Source organism: Platichthys flesus, chromosome 15, assembly GCF_949316205.1.
Source record: "Platichthys flesus chromosome 15, fPlaFle2.1, whole genome shotgun sequence".
NCBI lineage: Eukaryota > Metazoa > Chordata > Actinopteri > Pleuronectiformes > Pleuronectidae > Platichthys > Platichthys flesus.
In genome coordinates this window covers 10534100-10555413 of record NC_084959.1, presented here as the reverse complement: position 1 = coordinate 10555413, position 21314 = coordinate 10534100, and the positions used below count along the sequence as shown (strand labels likewise).

General features: G+C 41.5%; 3 protein-coding genes and 1 non-coding gene across 4 annotated transcripts; 1 reads left to right on the top strand and 3 right to left on the bottom strand.

Moving 5' to 3' along the window:
• Positions 1-610: 610 nt before the first annotated feature.
• On the bottom strand, positions 611-10105 carry pgk1 (phosphoglycerate kinase 1). Its single transcript, XM_062406006.1, has 11 exons — positions 9913-10105; positions 7720-7770; positions 7424-7579; positions 7091-7235; positions 4985-5088; positions 4627-4746; positions 2757-2871; positions 2352-2531; positions 2083-2260; positions 1784-1882; positions 611-1425 (listed from the first exon to the last, which is right to left on the bottom strand). Exons 1-11 carry the CDS (start codon positions 9975-9977, stop codon positions 1385-1387), a joined length of 1254 nt encoding a protein of 417 aa, XP_062261990.1. The 5' UTR covers positions 9978-10105; the 3' UTR covers positions 611-1384.
• Positions 10106-11714: 1609 nt separating this feature from the next.
• LOC133969491 (cytochrome c oxidase subunit 7B, mitochondrial) lies at positions 11715-14642 on the bottom strand. Its single transcript, XM_062406007.1, has 3 exons — positions 14491-14642; positions 12673-12788; positions 11715-11951 (listed from the first exon to the last, which is right to left on the bottom strand). The coding sequence occupies exons 1-3, from the start codon at positions 14525-14527 to the stop codon at positions 11868-11870; spliced, it is 237 nt and encodes a 78-aa protein (XP_062261991.1). The 5' UTR covers positions 14528-14642; the 3' UTR covers positions 11715-11867.
• Positions 14643-14784: 142 nt separating this feature from the next.
• On the top strand, positions 14785-14895 carry trnal-caa (transfer RNA leucine (anticodon CAA)). Its single transcript has 2 exons — positions 14785-14822; positions 14850-14895. It is a non-coding gene; the product is annotated as a tRNA-Leu (tRNA).
• An 805-nt stretch (positions 14896-15700) lies between these two features.
• Positions 15701-21314, bottom strand: pgrmc1 (progesterone receptor membrane component 1). Its single transcript, XM_062406005.1, has 3 exons — positions 20971-21314; positions 18391-18546; positions 15701-17313 (listed from the first exon to the last, which is right to left on the bottom strand). The coding sequence occupies exons 1-3, from the start codon at positions 21263-21265 to the stop codon at positions 17219-17221; spliced, it is 546 nt and encodes a 181-aa protein (XP_062261989.1). The 5' UTR covers positions 21266-21314; the 3' UTR covers positions 15701-17218.

Genomic DNA, 21314 nt, shown 5'->3' with positions numbered 1-21314 from the left:
TACTGATGGAGAAAAGTAACAGTTTAATTCTCAAATTCAAGAATGCTTAAAAAAAAAAAGAGTTGCATCTCTCTTCTTTCTCTGTCCAAAAATCTCCTCAAAAAAGCTGGAACAGAAATAGTCTCTCTAGTTAATGTATTAAAAGCTGTAGCATCTCTACCAGCCCTATGTCGCGTTTTAAAGGAGCACAAGGTTTCAAAGAGTAAATAGTCATTGTCAGTATCAACTGTTTTAGATGGAGATTACTCAGTGGCAACTAAAGGTCATATGAAGCAGTCATGAATGTCACTTAGTGTATTAACTGCACGCGTACATTTTGATTCAGATATTTGTTGAAAGGATATGACTGCTCCCTGAAAGTGAAACCATTATGTGATTTGTGCAAGATGGCCTGGCTTATGACCGGGATATTTGGGCTTCATTTCTATTAAGTGGGAGGAAATTGAGACACGACCTCCAACTTTATACACAGCGAAGGAATTCTCATTGTATCTCAGCTGGTAGATTAACTGTGTTGCTGATAATGACACATCACAGAATACACTGAGCTGCGACACCATAACATCATGAAAAGCCCTTCAGAATAAAATAAACAGGTCAGAGAACAGTGTTACACAGAAACGGTTTTATTAACCTGAACAGATCAGACTGAGACACACCTCGGTCTGACGCTGCTCAAACCAACAGCCAGAGAAGACGAGGACCGAGCCGACATCAGTGTGAACAGACAGAAAATAGAACGTCAAGGTACACACACATTAACCATTTCTATATATATATATACTGAATGTATACCACGTTTTCAAAGGAAGTGCAGTGATGTTCCGGGGCAGCTATGGAAAAGTGACGCAGCAATACACACATTCATACACGCACATACACTCAAGAGCCAGTGTTCAAGTTCCTCGGAGGTGAACCGATGACTCATCTAATGATTTTTTTTAAGAAACACAGCAGTCCTCCAGACGAATCAGAGAAGTAGAGCAGAACTCTGACACCCCTGTGACGGTAACACTTTGGATGTTTCAGGACGAACCTTTGGTAGGTCAACAGGGAAATGTGTCACCTGAGCAAAATAACTACTTCCACCACAACACGCCATTTGATCTGTTTTAGTCTTAATTCTGAAAAATAAGGCAGAGGGCTCTACATGTTACAGCCATCATCGATGGATTAGAGGCAAAGGAAAGGATTCCTCTCCGTGAATCACAGCTGACATTACTTTAAACACAAAGCCTGAATACGAGATGAAATGGCAGAGAAAGCAGGTGGGTGTTTTTGCAGGGTGGGGAAGGTTTCAGGAGTAAACAGGAATCTGGCTGAGCAGCTACACACCTTTCACACAATCACTCACACACACACAACCAGTGAGCTGATGGAAAGTTTAGGCACTGCTGAGGGCATCCACGCCGGGCAGGACTTTACCTGAGGACACAAAGACAGAGAACACACAGTCAACATCATTGTTATGCTTCAGCACAACTCTGCACTTAAATGAAGTTTGTATTTGTCGTCATCCTGTGAGGTTTATCACTTTTTAATTGAACTGTAATGATCTGTTTGAGTACAAAATAGAGTCTAAAAGAGCATCAGACTGTCTGAGGTAGTTTGCCTGAAGATCCAGCAGAGGGCGCTCACTATCAACTTGACGGAATGCATGCCCTCTTGACCCATTAGTAAAGTTAGTCAATCATGTTGTCACAAAGAATTGGGGATGCAAATCAAATATATTCAATCTTTGAAGTTTTGGGACAAAGCATGGTGTTGTTTTTCTGTCACTCACCCTCCAGCAGCTCCAGGCTGGCACCGCCTCCGGTGCTGACATGGCTGACCTTGTCCTCTGTGTCCCACTTGGCACAGCAGGTGGCAGTGTCGCCCCCACCTGGACACACACAAAACCGTATGTTTCTAAATTCTACAAGACTCTTGTTTGAAAGTCACTTATCTTAGGTTCTATTTACTTTGAACAGCTCTGAAAACAGACTTGAATTTGTGTAAATGTTGGCAGACTCACCAACTGAATAACGTGGCTGAAAACAAGCAAACAACACAAGCTTCCGTCCACCATCTTGTCTTTCTTACCGATAATTGTGATGCAGCCAGCTTTGGTCACCTCGACCACTTTGTCCATCATGCTCTTCGTCCCTTTGGCAAAGTTGTCCCACTCAAACACACCGACTGGGCCGTTCCACACAATCTGCTTGGCCCGGCCCACCACCTCTGCATTGGCCTTAATGCTCTCTGGTCCACAGTCCAAACCCTGCAGCAGAGATATTAAACATTAGTACCAATTCAAAAAAAATGTTAAAACTTGAATTGGATACTGATGAAAATAAATATAGATTTCTCACCATCCAGCCAGCGGGAATGCCTGCAGCGACGGTGGCAGAGCCAACGGTGGCCTTCTCGTCAAACTTTTCAGCGGTGACAAAGTCGACGGGCAGCGTGATCTTGACGCCGTTCTTCTCAGCTTTGGCCATCAGGTCTTTGACAATGCCGGCCCCTTCCTCATCGTACAAGGATGTACCGATCTGATGAAGGCAAGAGGAAGAGAGGAAATGGGGAGTAAAATATGAACCACAGACTTAGTGTCGAGCTGATGAGCTGGTTTGGTGATATGCTTACAAATAGCAAGGGACACAAAAGTGAAAATGTGAATTAAGTATTCTCCACTTCTCAGCTCTGCAGAGCTTTATCGAGTCTTTGTGTTTTGGATTTCCAAAACCTTGATGTACCCTTCCTGAGATTCGGCTCACCTCCATGTTGTTGAGGACTTTGAGGAAGGTGAAGGCCATGCCCCCGCCAATGATCATCTCATCGACCTTATCCAACATGTTGTTGATTAGCTGGATCTTATCTTTCACCTTCGCTCTGAGAAACAGAGAGGAGAGGGGCCGGAACACGTCAGTATAGATAAGGAACAGAAGAGCGGCCCGCATGAGAGAAAGGTGGTCGATATTTACACATAGTACTAAACCAGTATGAATCCGTTTCCTGTGATGATGTGATAAATGTTCCTCAAATAAAATGTTATACACATTTAAAACTAGAACTTAAATACGGCTGTGGAAAAACTTAGACTTCCTTGTTTAAAAATTATTTTAGCCTATCAAAATACCATCACACTGTGATAACTTTCGAGAGCGGTGAAATCCTGTGTCACAGTATTATGAACCACTGTGCCGTGTGTTAGATGTTGATAAATACATTAATCTGACACTTAAACTGGAAATACTGGATTATTTCTGGGTTCTGAAGAAACACAACCCAACCAATACAGCCCATTGAATTTAACACTGAGATGTTTACATGTATTTGGACACATATAATACGACCAAATATTTATGACCATACAGACAGATTCAGTCACAACTACTTGGGACCTCATGACTGTTTCACTACAGACTGAACTCTGAATGCACTCGTCCCCTCTGTCCATGAACTGGCTGCATCGCTCGACACTGAGCCGATGTGACAGTTGCACAGTGCACTCAGACTAAAATGGACTCTGACACGAGGCCAAATGGTAGCTTTGCTAAACTAAGTATTACAGCAGCTTCACACACCGTTTCCTCTTTATTCATTCACAACTTGGACAAACAGAGTAAACAAGGACCCTTCAAATGTAAAACCACTTGTTCAACAAAGACTGAAAACGTTCTATATAAATGAAGAGTGTTTACCATCTAACACAAATTTTAAATATACATTAAATGAGCTCTCATCTCCACACCAGTGATGGCTGTGTCTCGAAGAAAGCGGTGCACTGTGACACCACAGATTACATAATGAGCTTATAGTTTATTCCTGGATGGTCACCTGGGTGTTTTAACAAGAAGCTGCACTGTGAACAGCAGGACACTAAACTGTCTTTTCAAAACTAAATGTTAGCTCCGAAAAAAACTGGTTTCAGGCTTATCTTTTAAATTCGGTTTGATCCAGAGAAACACAACCGTCCTCTTGATTTATGCTGTAAGGCCCTTCAGCAGATTTCAGTGAAAATCCAAACAGCTTGTGCCAAACGTCAATCACACTGTATGACATTAAAAATGGTTCTTCCAGGGTAAGGTTCCTATAACAGGTTTGGTCTGCTGCAAGAGTCTGTCACATTCTGGCTTCATCGCTCAATCATACAATTCTGTGTGAAATTCTCATGGGAACGTATATAAAAGCCCTGATTTAGTAACAATTTACATGGTATTTGTGTTTAAATTCTACATTTCATTGGTAACTGACCTTGTCTAAACACATTTACAGCTAAACCAGCTTTACTTTTTTGTAATTAGTGAGAGAGTGAGAGACAAAGATGGTCTGTGATCACTTGCCATTTAATTTGTTAGATGTGGCTGAACAGACGTTCAGTGAACTGGCAAGAAAAAAAGTTTACCTATTGTTTACCTTGACTCGTCTGACAAAAACCGATGTGTGTTGTTTTGATGCCTGATAATCCTTTAATTGAATTAATCTCTTACTCCAAACAGACTACCTGGATAATCTTTCATGCCTCACTAGGAACTTTGAATTAGCCCTCAGGAAACTCAGCTCCTAAAATGTATTTTACCAGAGTACTGTTTTCAGTCCCATCACGGTCAAACTTGGTGAGTAGTTGAAACTAATCATTCTCACCCTCCGAGGATGGCAAGGAAGGGCCTCTTAGGTTTCTCCAGAGCCATGGCAAAGTAGTCAAGCTCCTTCTTCATCAGGAAACCAGCGGCCTTCTGGGGCAGATTCACTCCCACCATGGAGCTGGGAGGGAGAGGGAGAGGGAGACAAGGAGTCAACAGAGGAATAGAAATGGAAGAGGATGAAGATAGACGATTTTACATTTTTTGTTACAACAGCATGGCCATATCTGCACAGTTCATCAAGTAAGATTTTATGCCATGTAGATTGCAACCTTTAAAATCCTTGTATACTGAATTTGAGAGATCTTTGCTAGTGATCTCCATAATGACTGCACCCAGACAGTCAGAGTCCCGCTCACCTGTGGGCTCTGTGGGCTGTGCCGAAGGCGTCGTTAACGTAAACATCTCCCAGTTTGGACAGAGATGCCCTGAAGGAATCAATCTGCTCCTGGGTGGCCTTGGTCTGAGGGACATAAAAGATGAGAAAGGGTAAGAAAATAAGACAAACCCTGAGGGAACAGAGTAAACTGTATCAGTGGCTGAGGTCTGAGTTTCTTTTCACGGCTCTATTTTACCCACAATGGATGATTTACAATTTGCTTATAGACAAACTATTCTGCATTCTAAGCAAGGCTTGTGTGTTCTCTGTCATTATTTCCTGCTACAAAGGAAAATTGTTGTGCACAAGTCTGACGTTTAATAACGCAGCTCACATGACTATCAGTTTAATATATCATACCAATGAGCAAAATGGTCCATGTCATTCAGAACACCATCTATACCAGCACCTGAATGGAAATCCTGCTTACGCCTGCTACTGGGTGGCTCCAGCGTATATGAACAAACTCTGAGAACCAGTATTAAGTCATGATGGATCAGGTTCCTGCTGCACTTTAACAGTTAGAGGTCATGACTGAGTGACCGGGGGCCAGCGAAAGGTCAAGAGAGCTCTTCAGTGTCGTTCAAATGTCAGACGGACAAGTCACTGCTTTTCAATTTTTCCCTCTTCAGCTCACATGACAGATTATATTTAATTGCAAATCTACAAAGTATCTCTGTGTCTCTTTCATACTTTATAGTATTATCACGTGGAGCTCCTCTCCTTCATTCACCAAAAGGTTGACTAACAGTGAAGTGATTTCAGTGTCTGGAGCAGCTCTGTCTCTTAGAAAGGATTTTATAATAAGATGAGTGTGATACAGTAGAGCGCTACAGTAGAAACCGAAGCACACAGGCTACATACCAACCAGGCTCCTCAGGACAGGAAAAGCAACACATGCAGCCAGGACAGCCCACTGACCTTCAGTGAAAATGTCAGCAGGACAAGGCTGCTGATCCACTGAGTGACCCGGGATCGGTTTTTATACTGAGTCCTGAGCCTATGTCTGTTTATGTATCGAGCATCTGCATCTCATGAAGAAGAACAAGTTCATGGTCAACCCTCAGATGTCTAAGTCTCTTCCTGGTTGACTCCAGTGGGAATTAATGAAAAGATTGCACAGTAGGCGCTGTGATCTTTATTGTCTGTGTCACGATCAAACTTAAAATTCAAAAAGCTGACGACGTGACAGGTTGAAGTGAATCTTCGCAGTCACTGCAGAGCTCAAGACCATGACATCAATAGATGGTGACTCAGCTCTTTCAGAGAGACACTGCAGCTGGAGTGACTATGCATTTTCCTCCAGGTGACCCAGCAGTGAGAAGTTCTGCTGAATAGTTTGTGTCCGACAGCCAGAGCACAAACATTGATCCAGACACATCGCTCGACCACCCCCCCCCCCCACCCCCTACAACTGCACATAATTAAATTCTTCTGACCAGTTTGTAATGATCATATATATTTTTGGTCTAAAATGATTTCAATCCTTTCATTCAACCCTTAATCTTTTCAATGAGAAAAACCCCTAGAATGCATTTATTTTGTAGCTGACCAGTCTCAACGCCCACTTACAGTGCTTTACACTAAGTCATATTCAACCATTCACACACATTCATAAAAGACATTTAAACATAGTGATTTAATCCCTCATACCTACTGGTCAGTATCTTTCCCCAGGACACATTGACACGTGAACTGGGAGCACAGATGGATCAAACCCCCCCCTCTCTAAAACATGCTCTACTTCATGAGCTTCAGCCGATCGCTGGCTGGTTCACAAAGCCACACATCGAATCACAAGTTGCCCAAAAACACTTTAAATCGGCCAATGATACGTACATTGTCCAGTCTGGTAGCACAGAGCACAACCACAACCTCATTTGAAACAACACTTTAATTTGGTCAGGGCAATCTTCAATTATAATGCACTTATGTGAATTGAATAAATGGTCATATTTAAGTGATAAAAACTGTATTTGCTATTCTCGGTACTAACTAAATGTAAACCAAAACACATGACGCACCAAATTCTGCCTAACGTTAGTTACCATGTCCTCAACCAGAGCAGGCCGACTGAGAGACTCACCTTGTTTCCTGAGGCATCCTTGCCTTTTCCCTCTTCAGCGACGTGGAAGCGGAGATTCTCCAGCAGGATAACTGATCCGGTGGCGGGGTCAGCGCAGGCAGCTTCCACCTCTGCTCCCACACAGTCCTTCAGGAAGGTCACGTCCCTGAAGAGCCGCAGAGGAACAGGGAGGATGATTCATCTTGTCACAAACCCAATAGTCTATGATCTTTAAAAACCAAACTTAATTATAATTTGTTCAGTGCAAAAAAAACACAACTATATTCCAGCTATTTCTTCATTTTATGCTTTTAGAAATAAGCTGGATGTGAGCAATCGAGTCTATGAACTCACTTTCCCAGCAGGGTCTGGAGCTCGACAGCGACGGCCTGCAGGGAGTACTTCTCAGGCACGAAGTTTCCATCAGGGCGTCCCAGGTGGCTCATCAGCACGACGGACTTGGCCCCCTTGTCCAGGCAGTGTTTGATGGTGGGAACCGCCGCCTTGATCCTGAAAATGAAGGAACATTGACTTGAGATTTCCCTCCTGCCACTGTTTCTCTACCTTCTTTTTGCAACGAACCTCAGGAACTTGCAATTTCTCTAACTGCGAGAACAAATATTTGCTGTAAAAAACGAGACGGGCTTTACCTCTGGTTGTTTGTGATCTGCTTGTCCTTCATGGGGACGTTGAAATCGACCCTGGAAGAGAACAAACATGATTACCTGAAATAAATTAGACTATTGAGGTGAGTAGTGCAATAGGGAGGTTTGGTGATTTCCTGTGTTTCCAGTTGAATTTGAATAAGGGATGTTGCAGTTCATAGTTTCCTCTCCCAGGCTACAGGGCCACACCCCATGTGGGTTATGATGTGATATTATATATTTTCAGACAGTTCTATCCAGTGAAAGGCTTTCATCAACTTTTTAGTGGCAGGGTTAGCTTATAGACTGCTGCTCTGCCCATTGAGCTGGTTCTTCCTCCAGCTCTGCATGGATACAGTTAATGAGAACATGCTGCATCCCTCATACTCCAGTCAGTTACATAAGCTCCTCCCTGTCGGAGAACGTGATGCACTGAGACACATGATCAGAGTGCGTACACACACTAACACACATTCTGCACACACACACACCTAGCAAACACTGCCAGTGCCATCGAAGCAGCAATCCATTGTCTCAGTCAAAATCCCAGCAGTCAGCAGTTCAGTGGCTCAACAGCTCCTTTACACACAACGCTCGGCCAACTACCAACTGTAGTAGTTTTAAGATATTTAATTGTTCCTTCTGTTGTTATTAGCGTGGATCTGCCCATCACTGGAGGTTCATCTACACAAAAACACACTCAGACATTTCATAAGCTCAGGGGAAGAGATAAACCTTGATAGGCCAGGACAAAGAAGCAACTGATCAAGATACCTCGGTGTGGCCAGACAGCTATTTTTACACCAATGGCAGGGAGCCGCAGGCTTTATAACTAGCTCCTTTTTTGCCTGTTAACATTTTCATTGGAGTTTCGTAAGTTTTGTGTGGAAAGTAAAAAGTGTTTCTTAGGCTCCAAGTCAAGGTAAACTCAACCAATAAGAACGATGAGGATATCTGGCCTCTTTAGAATTCGGCTGCTGAATAGGTTTCTGTCGGGCACTGCCAGGTCTCTACAGCAACCTTCCCTCTTTTTAATTCTGGACACAAAAAGCCTCTCCTGCAATCCATCTCTATTCATAGAACCTGTGCAATCTGCATGCTGCGACAGGCCCTGGGTGTGATACAAGGTAACTCTGTGCAGCACACTGTCACTTCTCACTGAGACTAACTCAACATGTGTTTGACCTTTTAACACTGAGCAGTGCCGGCTGAGGGCTGCTGCTGCTGCCAGTGACCCTTGTCCTATGCATACTGTTGTTTCACCACCAGATTGAGTGAACCAAAAGGGCCCTCTGATATTTCAACACAAGTGTCAGTCTCAAGTGTAATTGATTTTGCAAATTGTACTTGAGACTTCAGTTTGTAGAAATGTCCAGAGAATAGATGCCAGAACAATAGTACGAACAAATTACACAACTTTCTGTCAGATGAGTGACAGAATTTATTATAGGAGCCATGGAGGGGAGGGGAGTAAAACCAACTTCCGGCCCTGATGCAACATGGGAGATTTTCTTTTGATTTTCTGATTGTCTTATCACCTCAACATTTGATCTTTAGTTTGTAGTTTTTATTTGCTGCTCAGAAAATGTGCAGACCTCGCTAAGGGCTCAGATGGATATGAAGCAACTCCCTTCACAAATGTTACTACATCACCACAGGCTGGATTGTTACAGTGATGTTAGTTCAACATAAGGAGCAGACTCACTTCATGCAATGATAACACTTAAATGCAAAAGACTAAACTGCATTGTCTGCAGTGATGTTAGTTGAATATAAGCCTGAGTCTCACTGTATTTAGTAATGTTAGTTTAATATAAATCTGACTCACTGTCTGCAGTGATCTTGGTTTAACGCAGTGATTCTCTAACTGGAGGACGTGGTAGATTTCAGACTATTCGAGGACCACTGGTCTAACGTCACTAGTTTGATTCCCGCTGGATGCAGTGATGGTTGCATCCATGCAGCATCTGCCCACAGTCACGTAACATGGCTGGGAAGCGTGACACAAGCAAGTTCACTTCCTGTCCTCCGTTGAATGGACTGACCTTCTCCACACATCGTGCTCCATCCCTGATGTGTCTCCACTAGATAACTACAGCTAGCTACATCAGGTACACGGTGTAATATCCGTTAAGTAATCCCATTTCCGACTAGCCCTCGTCGGTACCAGAAGCTAGCAGGCAGACCAGAGACGCTCACCTCATGATGACGCGCTTCCCCTTCACGTCCACCGTGTTCAGGTTGAGTTTGTTGGACAGACTCATGTTGCTGCTGTGGCCGCTTGATTCCTGCACCTTCCTGGATCAGTCTCCTCCGTTTCCTTCGGCTGCTTGCTGGTTAAACACCGAATGACACCTCTGACCTTAGTGCAGCGCGTATGGACACCGGCGGGGCGGGGCAGAGAACACTCCCCCGTTAATGATTGGCTACAGCGCAAGGAGTGCAGTTCATTTGATTGGATTCGGTGGCTGTCTGTTATCTGACGCGGGCGAGTGTTCCGCTACTGTCACCAATCTCCTCATTTCACACGATTTGGATTTATTCCATCTTTTAACAGTTTAATATAGTTTTATTATGACTCTATTAATAGTCGGAAACACAGCGGCTGCAAACCAATAATTAAAAATCAAGTACACAAATCATGCAAATTGTTTTCTAGAAGGATAGTTGATAGTTGTGCTTTTGAATTTTGGAGAATAAAGAGTAACGAACAAAATATCTAAAAGGGTCTTACCCAACGCACTCTTATGAATCAAATTACATTTTGCGCTGGCAGCTTGTAAATTGTGACAGATTCCCGTATTGTAAATCCCTTAAATGTATACATTTTACATTGGTGGTTAAAGTATTCAAATCCTTTGTTTGGGTTAAAATACTTATATGCTGTAATAATTCCCCAAAGTTATAGTCGTGAAAATGTTAACAGAGTTTTTCCAAATTGACTATAGTCAGGTCCATGTGAACGCTATAAGTTATTGCTGTAATCATTCCTACTGTTCATACTGACCAATAACAGATCCTATTTAGTGTGATTTACATTTTGTTATTGAATAAACCCAATCAAAGGGAGAGATATTTATCTATGCAGTGATCTTAGACAACATTTAGAATTTAAGTATCTAACTTTCATGCTCTTGGGGTCACAAGAATTTCTCAGTTCAGGTGAATGTGCAGCAACCATCTCATAAAGGTGAATAATGTTCCTGAGGGGTGACTGTGCTTTTTCAGATAATTGAACTGAAACAGCTTTTTAGTTTCCAGTCACTTGAAGTGTGGAATTGTAAATGATCAATTACATACTTTAAATATAGTATGACATCTAGGGTTGGAAAATTCCGGGAATATTCAAAGTTGGAAACTTTCCATGGGAATATATAAGACATTTTGTGGGTAATTTATACTATCTGTATTTACCTAGTCATATACAGACATAAATATAAACATTTGTTTTGTCATAGGCCAGAGATATAAATAGTTGGCCAAACGATTGGAATAGTCTTAAAACTATTTTACAATTGATGGATAAATGAATAGAAAGAGGCTAGATGGACAGATGAACAATCCTAAATCAGTTCCCCAGTAATATCATCGGCTGGGAATTATCTGCACAAGTGAGAAATGCCGTGCAGGGTTTCAGGGTTGCAATTCAACGTGCAGCGTGTGCTGCATTCAAAACATCTTTAAAATAGTTTTGAATTATGTTTTTATTGCTCAGCATTTAATTCGCGTATATACATTTTTTTCAAAATTCCCGAGCTGAATATTCCCATGGAAAGTTTCGGGAAATTTACCCGAAATTGTCCGCCCCTTGAAACCCTAATGACATCAAAGATTCTCTAAATCTCCTGCCTTTTTTATTCCCCCCATTGCTAGATTAACATTAAATGATGACTTTGAACATTGAAATGTCAACTTGGATGACCAGAAACTTACTAACTGCTGGAGAGACAGTAATGATTGCTACTCTGTGAATGCAGAGCTTAAAAAACAAGGTACAATCATTCCGCAGAATCACGTTTAATTTATTTGAACATAGTAACATGTCGGAATAAGCACAGCAGGGGTTTGCATCCTGAAACCAGATATTAATTATTCATCTGTACAACCAGAGGGTTTATTAGGTGAAACCAAAATCAGTCGGTCATAGTGGCTCTTTACTCTTCAGCCTCTCTCCATTCTTTGGGCATGACCTTTCCGACGGGTGACAGATTCCAGGTGATTCCGGTCTGAGTCAGCACCTGCGCAAAGACAGAAAACACAGAAATTAATTAGAAACATTGATTTATTACCTGTATCAGTTTGCTGATAGATAACAGTGTTGCTCACAAACTTAGAACTGTAGAACTTGTTGATATAAAACTTAAGCCAAAGATTTAAGAAACAGTATTTTTTTTTTAAATCAGTGATTTTGAATATCCCCATAGAGCTGTTAACATAGTTAAAACTATTTGTATTAAATTTATGAAGAATGCTTACAATCTATACAAGCGATTTGAAGGAAAAAAGACAACCATGGCACCCACTTTTTAGATATCATATAAACAGAGACACAAATACTTTCTCCAACATGCATCTCTGTTATAGTCAGATAAGGTCAAATGGGCTATATAGCTTGACAGTTAACAACCTCAGATCGCCCTCCAGTGGTTATGATCAATAGCTGACATTCAGGGACAGTTGGGTTTAAACTTAATTTTAGTTTAGTTTTAAATCTAAAACCTTCCAAAATAAGAACTACAGGTAAAACACAAAAAGGCCTCAGAGGTTATTAAATTGAAATGTGACCTTCTGGTTAAATTTAGAAGTCATTAAGTATGACTTATTCTTTTATTTGATCCTTTCTTGTTAATGCAACCCAATTTAACCAGGCTGCTCCATATACACCTTGTGACCACGCTGTAAGTTCAGGTCATTCTTATAAATAAACATGATGTGGACAAACATGACGGCCCTACTTACATACGACCACACAGACGTAGCGAAGACAGCTCCACCGATCATCAGGCCGTTGCCGTACTTGGAGTGGAAGTCCGGGCGGTAGGTGGATCCATTCCTTACCTGCCGCACCGCCTGACCTGGATGACAAAAAAAACACAGTCTTCATGGTAATGACAGGCATATATACACTGTACCAGTGTTAATTTCGTTGACGAAAACTATGACGAAAAACATTCGTTATCCTTTTTCCATGACGAAGACGAGACGAAGACGTAACGAAAACGAATCTTTGAAAATAAAAACTATGACTAAATCTATTTTAACTTTCGTTGACGAGACGAAAATGTTGGTGGTTGACCAAGTCACAATCATTTTTAAAACATCATCGTATCAGGAGCGGGCGAGTGAGTCTGTGTGTGTGTTTGTGTGTCCTCCCAGATAGCGCCCCGCACCGTAGCTCCGCCCCCCGCCCTCGCTTAGAGAGACACAGTGAGATCAGAGCTCGTTCACGTGAAGCAGCCGATCACTGACTGACTGCTTCTTAACTATGGAAACAGTGAAAACACAGAGTTTCTCTGGTCTCAGCTGATCAGAGATCAGCGCCTCAGCTTCTTGATCAGAGCAGAAGCTGCAGTTGGTTTCTACCGAGCTGCAGTATCTCTGTTTGCCTCCAGTCAAAAACTCCAGCATGATCTGATTCCAGTTTCCCGGATGAAAGAATTTGCTGCCTTTCACCGTTTTACAATATTGAAAATGGTATGTTTGGATTTTAATCCATGGGTCAGAACAGGATATATGATGTCACGTTGGACCTTTATCTCAGATCGTGTAACTCATCAGTGTCATGTGTATCATCTTCTACATCTAAATGTCTGATGAATTAAGGATAAATTATGACTGAAAAGGTGCAGTAAAAGTAACAAATCGAAACCGATGTGTGCATAATTACAAAAATGAATGTGCACCAGAAATGTTGTATCAGACAACAGGTCATAATGTGGATACAGAATAACCTTGCATGACCCTTTTACACATTCCCACTAGTGTATTAATAGCTGATATATTTGTGGCTGAATCACAAAAACAACATCTGAGAATGTCAAATTGGGTTTTTGACATTTGTGAAAAATGTTCACAATTATCTGATATGTTTTCTGAGTTTAACAGACAAACTAAAAGGAAAATCAACAAGTTAATAGGTAAAGAAAACAATCCTCCCGTTGCTTTTCTATAAAATGTGACAAGTCAACTAAGGGAAACAAACTGTTCTTACAAATAAAAATCATATTAGACCTTTGTTTTAAAATATGAATGATGGGTTGTCTGAAAATACTACTAGATGAGAGTTATTGAGAGACCAAGCAGTTTCTGATTTATTTAGCAAACTGGTAATATTGTCATGTCTGACCCTCCTCTTTCAAGGTCATCACCTGAACTACCGTAATAATTAATGCAGATTCTATTTCACTACTCGAGAAGAGAAACGTGACAAACAACTTAGCTCATCATTAATATAAGTTGCACAGGTCAATGTCTCAGACGATGACATCTCCAAGATAATCATGTTAATATAAAGACAACTGACAAAGCCTTAGACATATCTTAATCAGGGAAGATAAATATCGTGATTTAATCACACAAATACATTATTATAACATATAACGTCTGCTATATGGAGCTGCTAACGTTAGCTAGCTAAGTTAGCAGTAGCTATCATGCTGCCCGCGGTCACAGATCGAGCAGAGATCGTCTAACCTTGCAGAAGGACACGAATAACCCTTCTCCTGACTTTCATCAACACACACGGTGTATATTTCTACAAAGCACCGGTTAACTCACCGGTAACGTTGACCGCGGATTTAGCGAGCCGGTACATGTTTGTTTCGGTTGGTGTCTTGGGTTACCCTTGAAGACCGGAAGTCCAATATGGCCGCCGCACGTACACACAGAGCGGAAGTGACGATTGCATATACGTAGAGGTGCGTGAGTGTGAGCAAGCTACACTCAAATACAGGACAGTGAAATGTACACTCAGGGGAAATGGTATCGAAATTTATGTCAAACGATTAATATTAACGATCATATTCCATATTAGAATATAAATACCCTTAATGCTCACCAGAGGTACACCGTGTCAGGATGGCCGAGTGGTCTAAGGCGCCAGACTCAAGGATAATCTCCTTCCGCAGGAACGGGTATTCTGGTCTCCGAATGGAGGCGTGGGTTCAAATCCCACTTCTGACATCCTTTTTTCACTTTAGTTTATTTGTGATAAGGTAAAACTAACAGCAGTAACACAACTCATTAATCAGTACGTCGCCAAATAATTATCAACTTTATGGTAAAAATAATCAAAAGTCTGCAGTAGTCTGATACTAATGTCTGAATTATCTCCACTGCTCTACTTTACTCCTCAGTCCTTTTGGAACATGTTCATTTAATCATTAATCATTTTCTTCATCAATCTAAAGCTTTAACTTGTTGTATATTTTCTTTTTAGGACCCCGAGCACTGACAGGCACTGACAGACAGTGAGGGCCTTTTGAAATTGTAGGGATGTTTATTATTATTATTCAGGCAAATGAATTGGCTTTTTGAGGGATTTAATATGCTCAAATTGCACCTCCTGCGCAGATGGGGAATGCGCAGGATTTATTTAATAATTTATTTGTTATATTTCCTTTTTCTTTCATTTTCAATCCAACATCTTCAACCAATACCACCTTTTAACATATTTTTTAAACTCCTTCTGACTCCTTTTGGGGTTTTTGACTTATAAATGAGTATTCCCTCCTAGTGGGGTTAGTATTTATCTCAGTACTACATCATTGAAATTTAACAAAGGAGAATCAAGATGCCACTTCAGACATAATTCATAATCCTTTGTCTGCTTTTAAACCGACTGTAATTTATTAAATCTTTTTGTTTGGACAGAATATTATGTGTGGATTCAGGAAGTCATTTTCATCAGAGTCACTTTCAAAATGTTCTCAGTCACAACAAATTCCTTTAAACCTTTGTAAAGACACTGAAATAAACAGACTCTTCGTCCTTTTGAAATTTTCTTTATTAAATCAAAAACATCCGTCAGGATTATAACAGGCTGACAGTATATTAGTTTATGTATGTACATACATAGTGTAGATGTTCCCTCATTGACATTGTTTACATGGAAAGTGAAAACAGGCTGTTCTGTTTATTGCAGCCTTGAACCTCAACTTAAACAGTTGCTGAAAAAATGTGATTAGCAATTACTGTTTTAACTATCATCTAATTGTCCTCGCCAAAACTCTGATCTGTAACTTTACTGAAGCCATTTCTGTGTTTTGTGTGATTTTTTTAATTTGACGGAATCAATGCACGATTCTTTCATTGCCCAATGGGGAGTCAAAAATCCAAGTCTAAAAACCTGGGTCGTCACTCTCAGAGTCACACAAGGTTCAGTTTAGAAATCTTCTCAACAGAAATCAGCAGTGGAAGTGAGCCCTTTTAAATTGGACCAAATGTGCAAGGCAGTTTAGATCAGCGGCTGCATTCGATTTGTTGGAATGTTACAAACATCAGACCTTAACGTTTTATTGTGGAGAGCTGACAAAAAAAATTCCACTTAATCCAATCACTAATTCAAGTAGACAGAACATGAAGTTTGGGGAATTTTAGGTGGTTTATTTAGGACATCATGCTTTAACAAAATATCTGTATATCGCTGCGTTTCTGTTATAACAACTGAATATTTACTTCAGATCATCAGCAATTGGTCTAATTAAGTGCATTCCGTCCCTGAAGGACAAGTTACGTGAAGCGATTGAAACTTTACAAATAAACTTATTTTACTTAAGCAGTTTTCTCTCAGAGACAGGGCTAAATAAAAGCAAGCCATCTGTCCTCTGTTTTCAGGGAAACTTGGGGTTTATTTAGTAAGTTTTAAGTGGCTTTTGCTGCTAGTGTTGTTTCGGATTTGTAATTCCTGTATCTCTAAACAAGCAGGATTTTACTTAGATTAGATACAAATAGAGAATAAACCAAAATATCTGCATTCATATTCTCCCTATTGTTGAATCAAGACACCTCCTGAGATCGTTCATTTCTAAGCAAACTGAGTCAGATGAATGAAAGGATGCGAGGAATTTGTACAACCTGCAACAGAACAGCAGCCATATTAAAGTGTACATCAAAGCTGTGGATGGGGGATGATGAAACTGATGTGAAGGGCTGTTACTGACGTGAGCCGAACAAAGCAGAACTCTTACTTGAGACCAACTAACTTCAACCTGCCGAACAATTAACCATCAGCAGCTTCATATTTACATGAACTTATCTGAGCTCTGACAGCGCTGCTCATTTCTACAACAGAATGCAGTACGCTTAACTGTTAATGCCATCAAACCTTCACATAACTTAAAATGGAGATGAACGGAGCCGGCATATCAAATCCAGGATTGTCGTTATCCAAAAACACTAGAATGCATATCGTTCTCTCTGAATGGCCCCAACAGGAAGCAACCAGCATTGAATTACAAACATTAAGTCATCTATCATCTCTCCCCCTTGGTCACATCTGTTTGTCTTAGTCCGTCTTCTTGTCTTTTCCGTCCTCGTCGTCTGTGTACTCTGCGGGGTCCTCTCCTGGTTTCAGGAGCTTGCCGATGTAGTCATACTTAACTGGAACGGTGGAGAATAAAGAAAATAAGCAATTATTATTCATAATAATTATTTATGTATATAGCACTATAAAGTGCTTTATTAAGCAGGTATATAAAATTGGAAATAAGATACCATGATTATGTTTGGATTGATTCTCTGTACTTTCTCCAGAAGAGGTCTACATGTGAATGCAAATGTCTGCAGACTATCCCAGCCTGGCCCCCTAGTATAAAGTCCGCCGAAAGCCAGGAGAGCACCATGTGAGAACACAGTTGGGAAACCCCCCCTGCTGGATTCACAGCGATAAGCTCATGTGATCTTCGCAGCAAAACGAATACGTTACTTATTTGTTGTTGAGGAAGTTTTGACTATTCTAACACATTACTGTATATGCAATTATATGTTATGTATATATTGATATTTTACACATGACATCTGTACAGGAGAGTAGTGCCCGTCTAATTCCAAAGATACTCCCTTCTCTCTCTAAGCAGTTCCCAAGGTCAGGTTATAGATAAAGGGCCCACCAACAGTATATTGTAGTGTCTTTGCTCAGAGACCTTCATATCTAATTCAGATGTGCGAGAAAGGGTGGCTCCAACTTCAACTCTTTTTTGTATTTCACAAGTGGTAAGACGTTAGGACAGCATGATTGAGGAATGCCTATTTTAGGCTTAACTATCCAATAAGATGCAAACACCTACATGTTACATAGAGAGTGAGAGCAATTCTAGCCATTCATGGATGTGTGGTTGGAATGGCTGACGCATGTCGAGGGAGATATACTGGGATACTGTGGGAGACAGCTTCAGACTTGGGAGTGACAATTGCTCATGCTGCTCTGTTAGCGTTTTCATATTGTTCCACCTTCTGGTCTCCTTGATGGATCGAGTCTACATTAAACTGTTCTGCATAAGACATCAGCTGCTGCCCGAGTTCTCCTTTCACCAGCTTCCAGAAAACTTCCATAACATTTGTGATGTGTGAAAAGCAAACTGCTGCTAAAGTCATAAAACCCAATTCTCTAGACTTCCTCTGCATGTCATGTCTGAAAACGGCTCTTTTCTAATGTGACACAGTCTCATCTCTACTCACATGTGAACTGGGCCTCCCACTCAGCCAGGCTCTCCGTCTGCATGGCGTTCAGGTCGGACAGGTCGTCGTGTTCGTCCTTCAGGGCGTCCTTCTCCAGGCAGAACGTAGCCAGCCCTCTCGATGCATCTCTTCCAGCAAACACGCCGTAGGGCCCCTCTGCAACACACAGTCAACGCCTGTTTGAGCAACGTATGCCTAGGACAACAGTGCCTCGCTTTTTCAGAAAGGCTTTTTAAAAATGAAAGTAGAAAGAATAGCCTGACTCTGGTATATACACAACACATTCAAGGGTTGCTGTGATAACTTCATTAGTTTTATTATTAGGGCTGTCAAACGATTAAAGATTTTAAGCAGATAAATCACCATTTTTAAATGCCCGAAAAATTTCCATTTTCTATTTATATTAGTGTGTGAACGGAGAGATAAATGAGAGAAGCTGGATTAATACATTTAACATTTGTTTTTGTATTGATGACAAGTCCAAATCGTAGTTGAGATTGAAAAAAAAAAAAAAAAACTACCACACCATAATTAAATTATCTTTGCTATGCCTCTGAGCAAACATAGGATGATATCATTTTATTTTTTTAATCAAACTCAAAGATAACCTTTGTCCTAAATAATTGGGGCAAATAAGCCTTTTCTTTTAGCAAATATAGGATGGTTGCATAAAACTTTTTACTTACTAGTTCAAGTTCATTGTTTATTTGGAGGATTATGGTGAAAAACGTACAGTCTTGTGTTTGGTTGTGATTCATTGGTGTCGGATCATGTCTGCGAATCCAACAAACACCAAGTTATTTCATGTATGCGTGTTTATTAGTTCCAGTGAGAGCAGTGTGGAGGAGGACACAGAAACTCCAGCTTGGCTCAAACCAACTGCAGCTGCTGCTCTGATCACTGAGCAGCTGTGACCAGAGAAACTCTGTATTTCACTGTTCTTCTACAAAGTCACGACCGGCTGCTTAACGACCTCTGATCTCACTGCGCATGTATATCATTCACATCCGGTAATTTCAATCGATACCCACACCTGCTACATGTTATAAGATTAACAGCCAGCCATATGCCCTTGAGCAAAACACAGAACCAGCAGCCTGAAGTCAAATTTTAAACCAGCTGTTCCTGAAAGAAGTAAAAGGAGGCAGCGTTTCAGTGGGTGTGTATTACACTGACAAGTTGACAGGACTGTGAGCTATCAAGTTGGTCAGAGGTTACACATAACAGAGGTTACAATCTGAGATAAGATATAATAACAGAGGTCTAACTCTGTGTCTGATTCCAGTGAACAGAAATGAAGCATGACAGAAAAGAACATTCAGAGATCGTCTGACAGTGGAAAACTTGCTAAACTCCCCCGACTGACTAACTACTGGGTGCAACTATCACTGGCTTATTTTCATCCTGAAGAAAACCTTTTTTTGTTGTTTTCTAGGTAAATGTATGTTGTTGTTGTTTTTTTTATTGACACCTGAAACAACGATATCTCCTAGCAGTGGTAATCGCTCTGAATGTTAACATATGTTTCATGTCTGTGTCTTCAGATTTGATGAGTCACAACTCAGAGAAGTGCTATTTTGGACTTAAGTTCAATCACCTCATGCAGCACCCTCAACTCATCCTCAACTTTCTGGACACCAAGCTATTCAGATCCGATAAGGTAGAGATAGTAGTTAAAGTTAAGGTTGATACCCAATATTGATCGTTTTTGTCGAAATCAATATCACAGAAAAACTAATCTACCACGTGTAGAGTTCAAATTCTACATGAAGATGGCTGACGCATGGCTCTACTTTCTCCAACTCTACAAAAATATGAAGCCAAAACATCCTGAGAACAGGCGCTGCCATCTTGAGCCGCTGACCTCATCTGGAGCCAGTCTGAAAGCAGTGATCATAAAGTGGAGTGGTGGTATCAAGGTGTCGCACATTAACCCACCTGAGAGATTACAAGCCATAGGATCACAGAGTTTCACCCAGTGTTAAGGTATCAAACAACTTATTAAACCCCAAGTTATTTGAAAACATAACATCAGTGTGATAAGAATGACTTAAAATGACTTGACATGTCCATAACTTGTTTCGTTTGGTCTGTGTCCCATCTGCTAACATGGAGGGTGTGTGTATGATCTACACCGCAGTCAGACACCAGGGGGCAATCGAGATGCTTTGGCTTGACTTTTGGACGCTGACACAGCACATTTCTGTACAGTTTCTGGTGAACAGCGAATCACGAATGCACTTAAAAAGTAGGCCACAGCCATAGCTCACTTTCTCGCTGCACTTTTAAAAACATGGCGACGTCTAAGTTGTCCCCGTTATAATTTCCCCCATTACTCCGGAGCGACTCATCCTCTCGCATAGACGATCTGCGGCTTCAAGGCTCCAGCGGTGCATGTGTTGTGAAATGCGATCTGCTGGAGGGGGGTGTGGCGTCAGCGTCCAGTGGCAAAAGTCAACTTAAAAACATGTCCGACTCTAATCTCGATAAAGTATCCGGCGAAATTTCACGCAGGAAAACGGCACCTCGCTTGAGCCCGCCATTGCGTTGTTAACCCCGGAACCGCGGCTAACCTCTCACCTGGCCCGTAAAACTTCTTCCCCCGCGTCACGTCGAACACTTTCCCGTTGACGGCCATGAGGATCCTCGGGTCCTGCTGCCCATCGTAGGGCTTCAGATCCGCCAGGGTGAAGTCCTGCTTCTTCAGCTTCGGCAGCTGCGGCTCCACCTCCCCGACATCCGGCGGTGTGTCCCCGCGGAAGATCTTGTAGAGCAGGAACAGGCAGAGGCTGAGCAGGGTCAGGTTCAGCGGGGAGGTGAAGATCTCCTGGAAAATGCCAACAGAAGTTAGCTCGCTCGCCTCTGGTTCAGCCATTTTAGCTCCTCTGTGCCTCGGCGCCTCTGTGTGCACGGGGTGAGCGTCG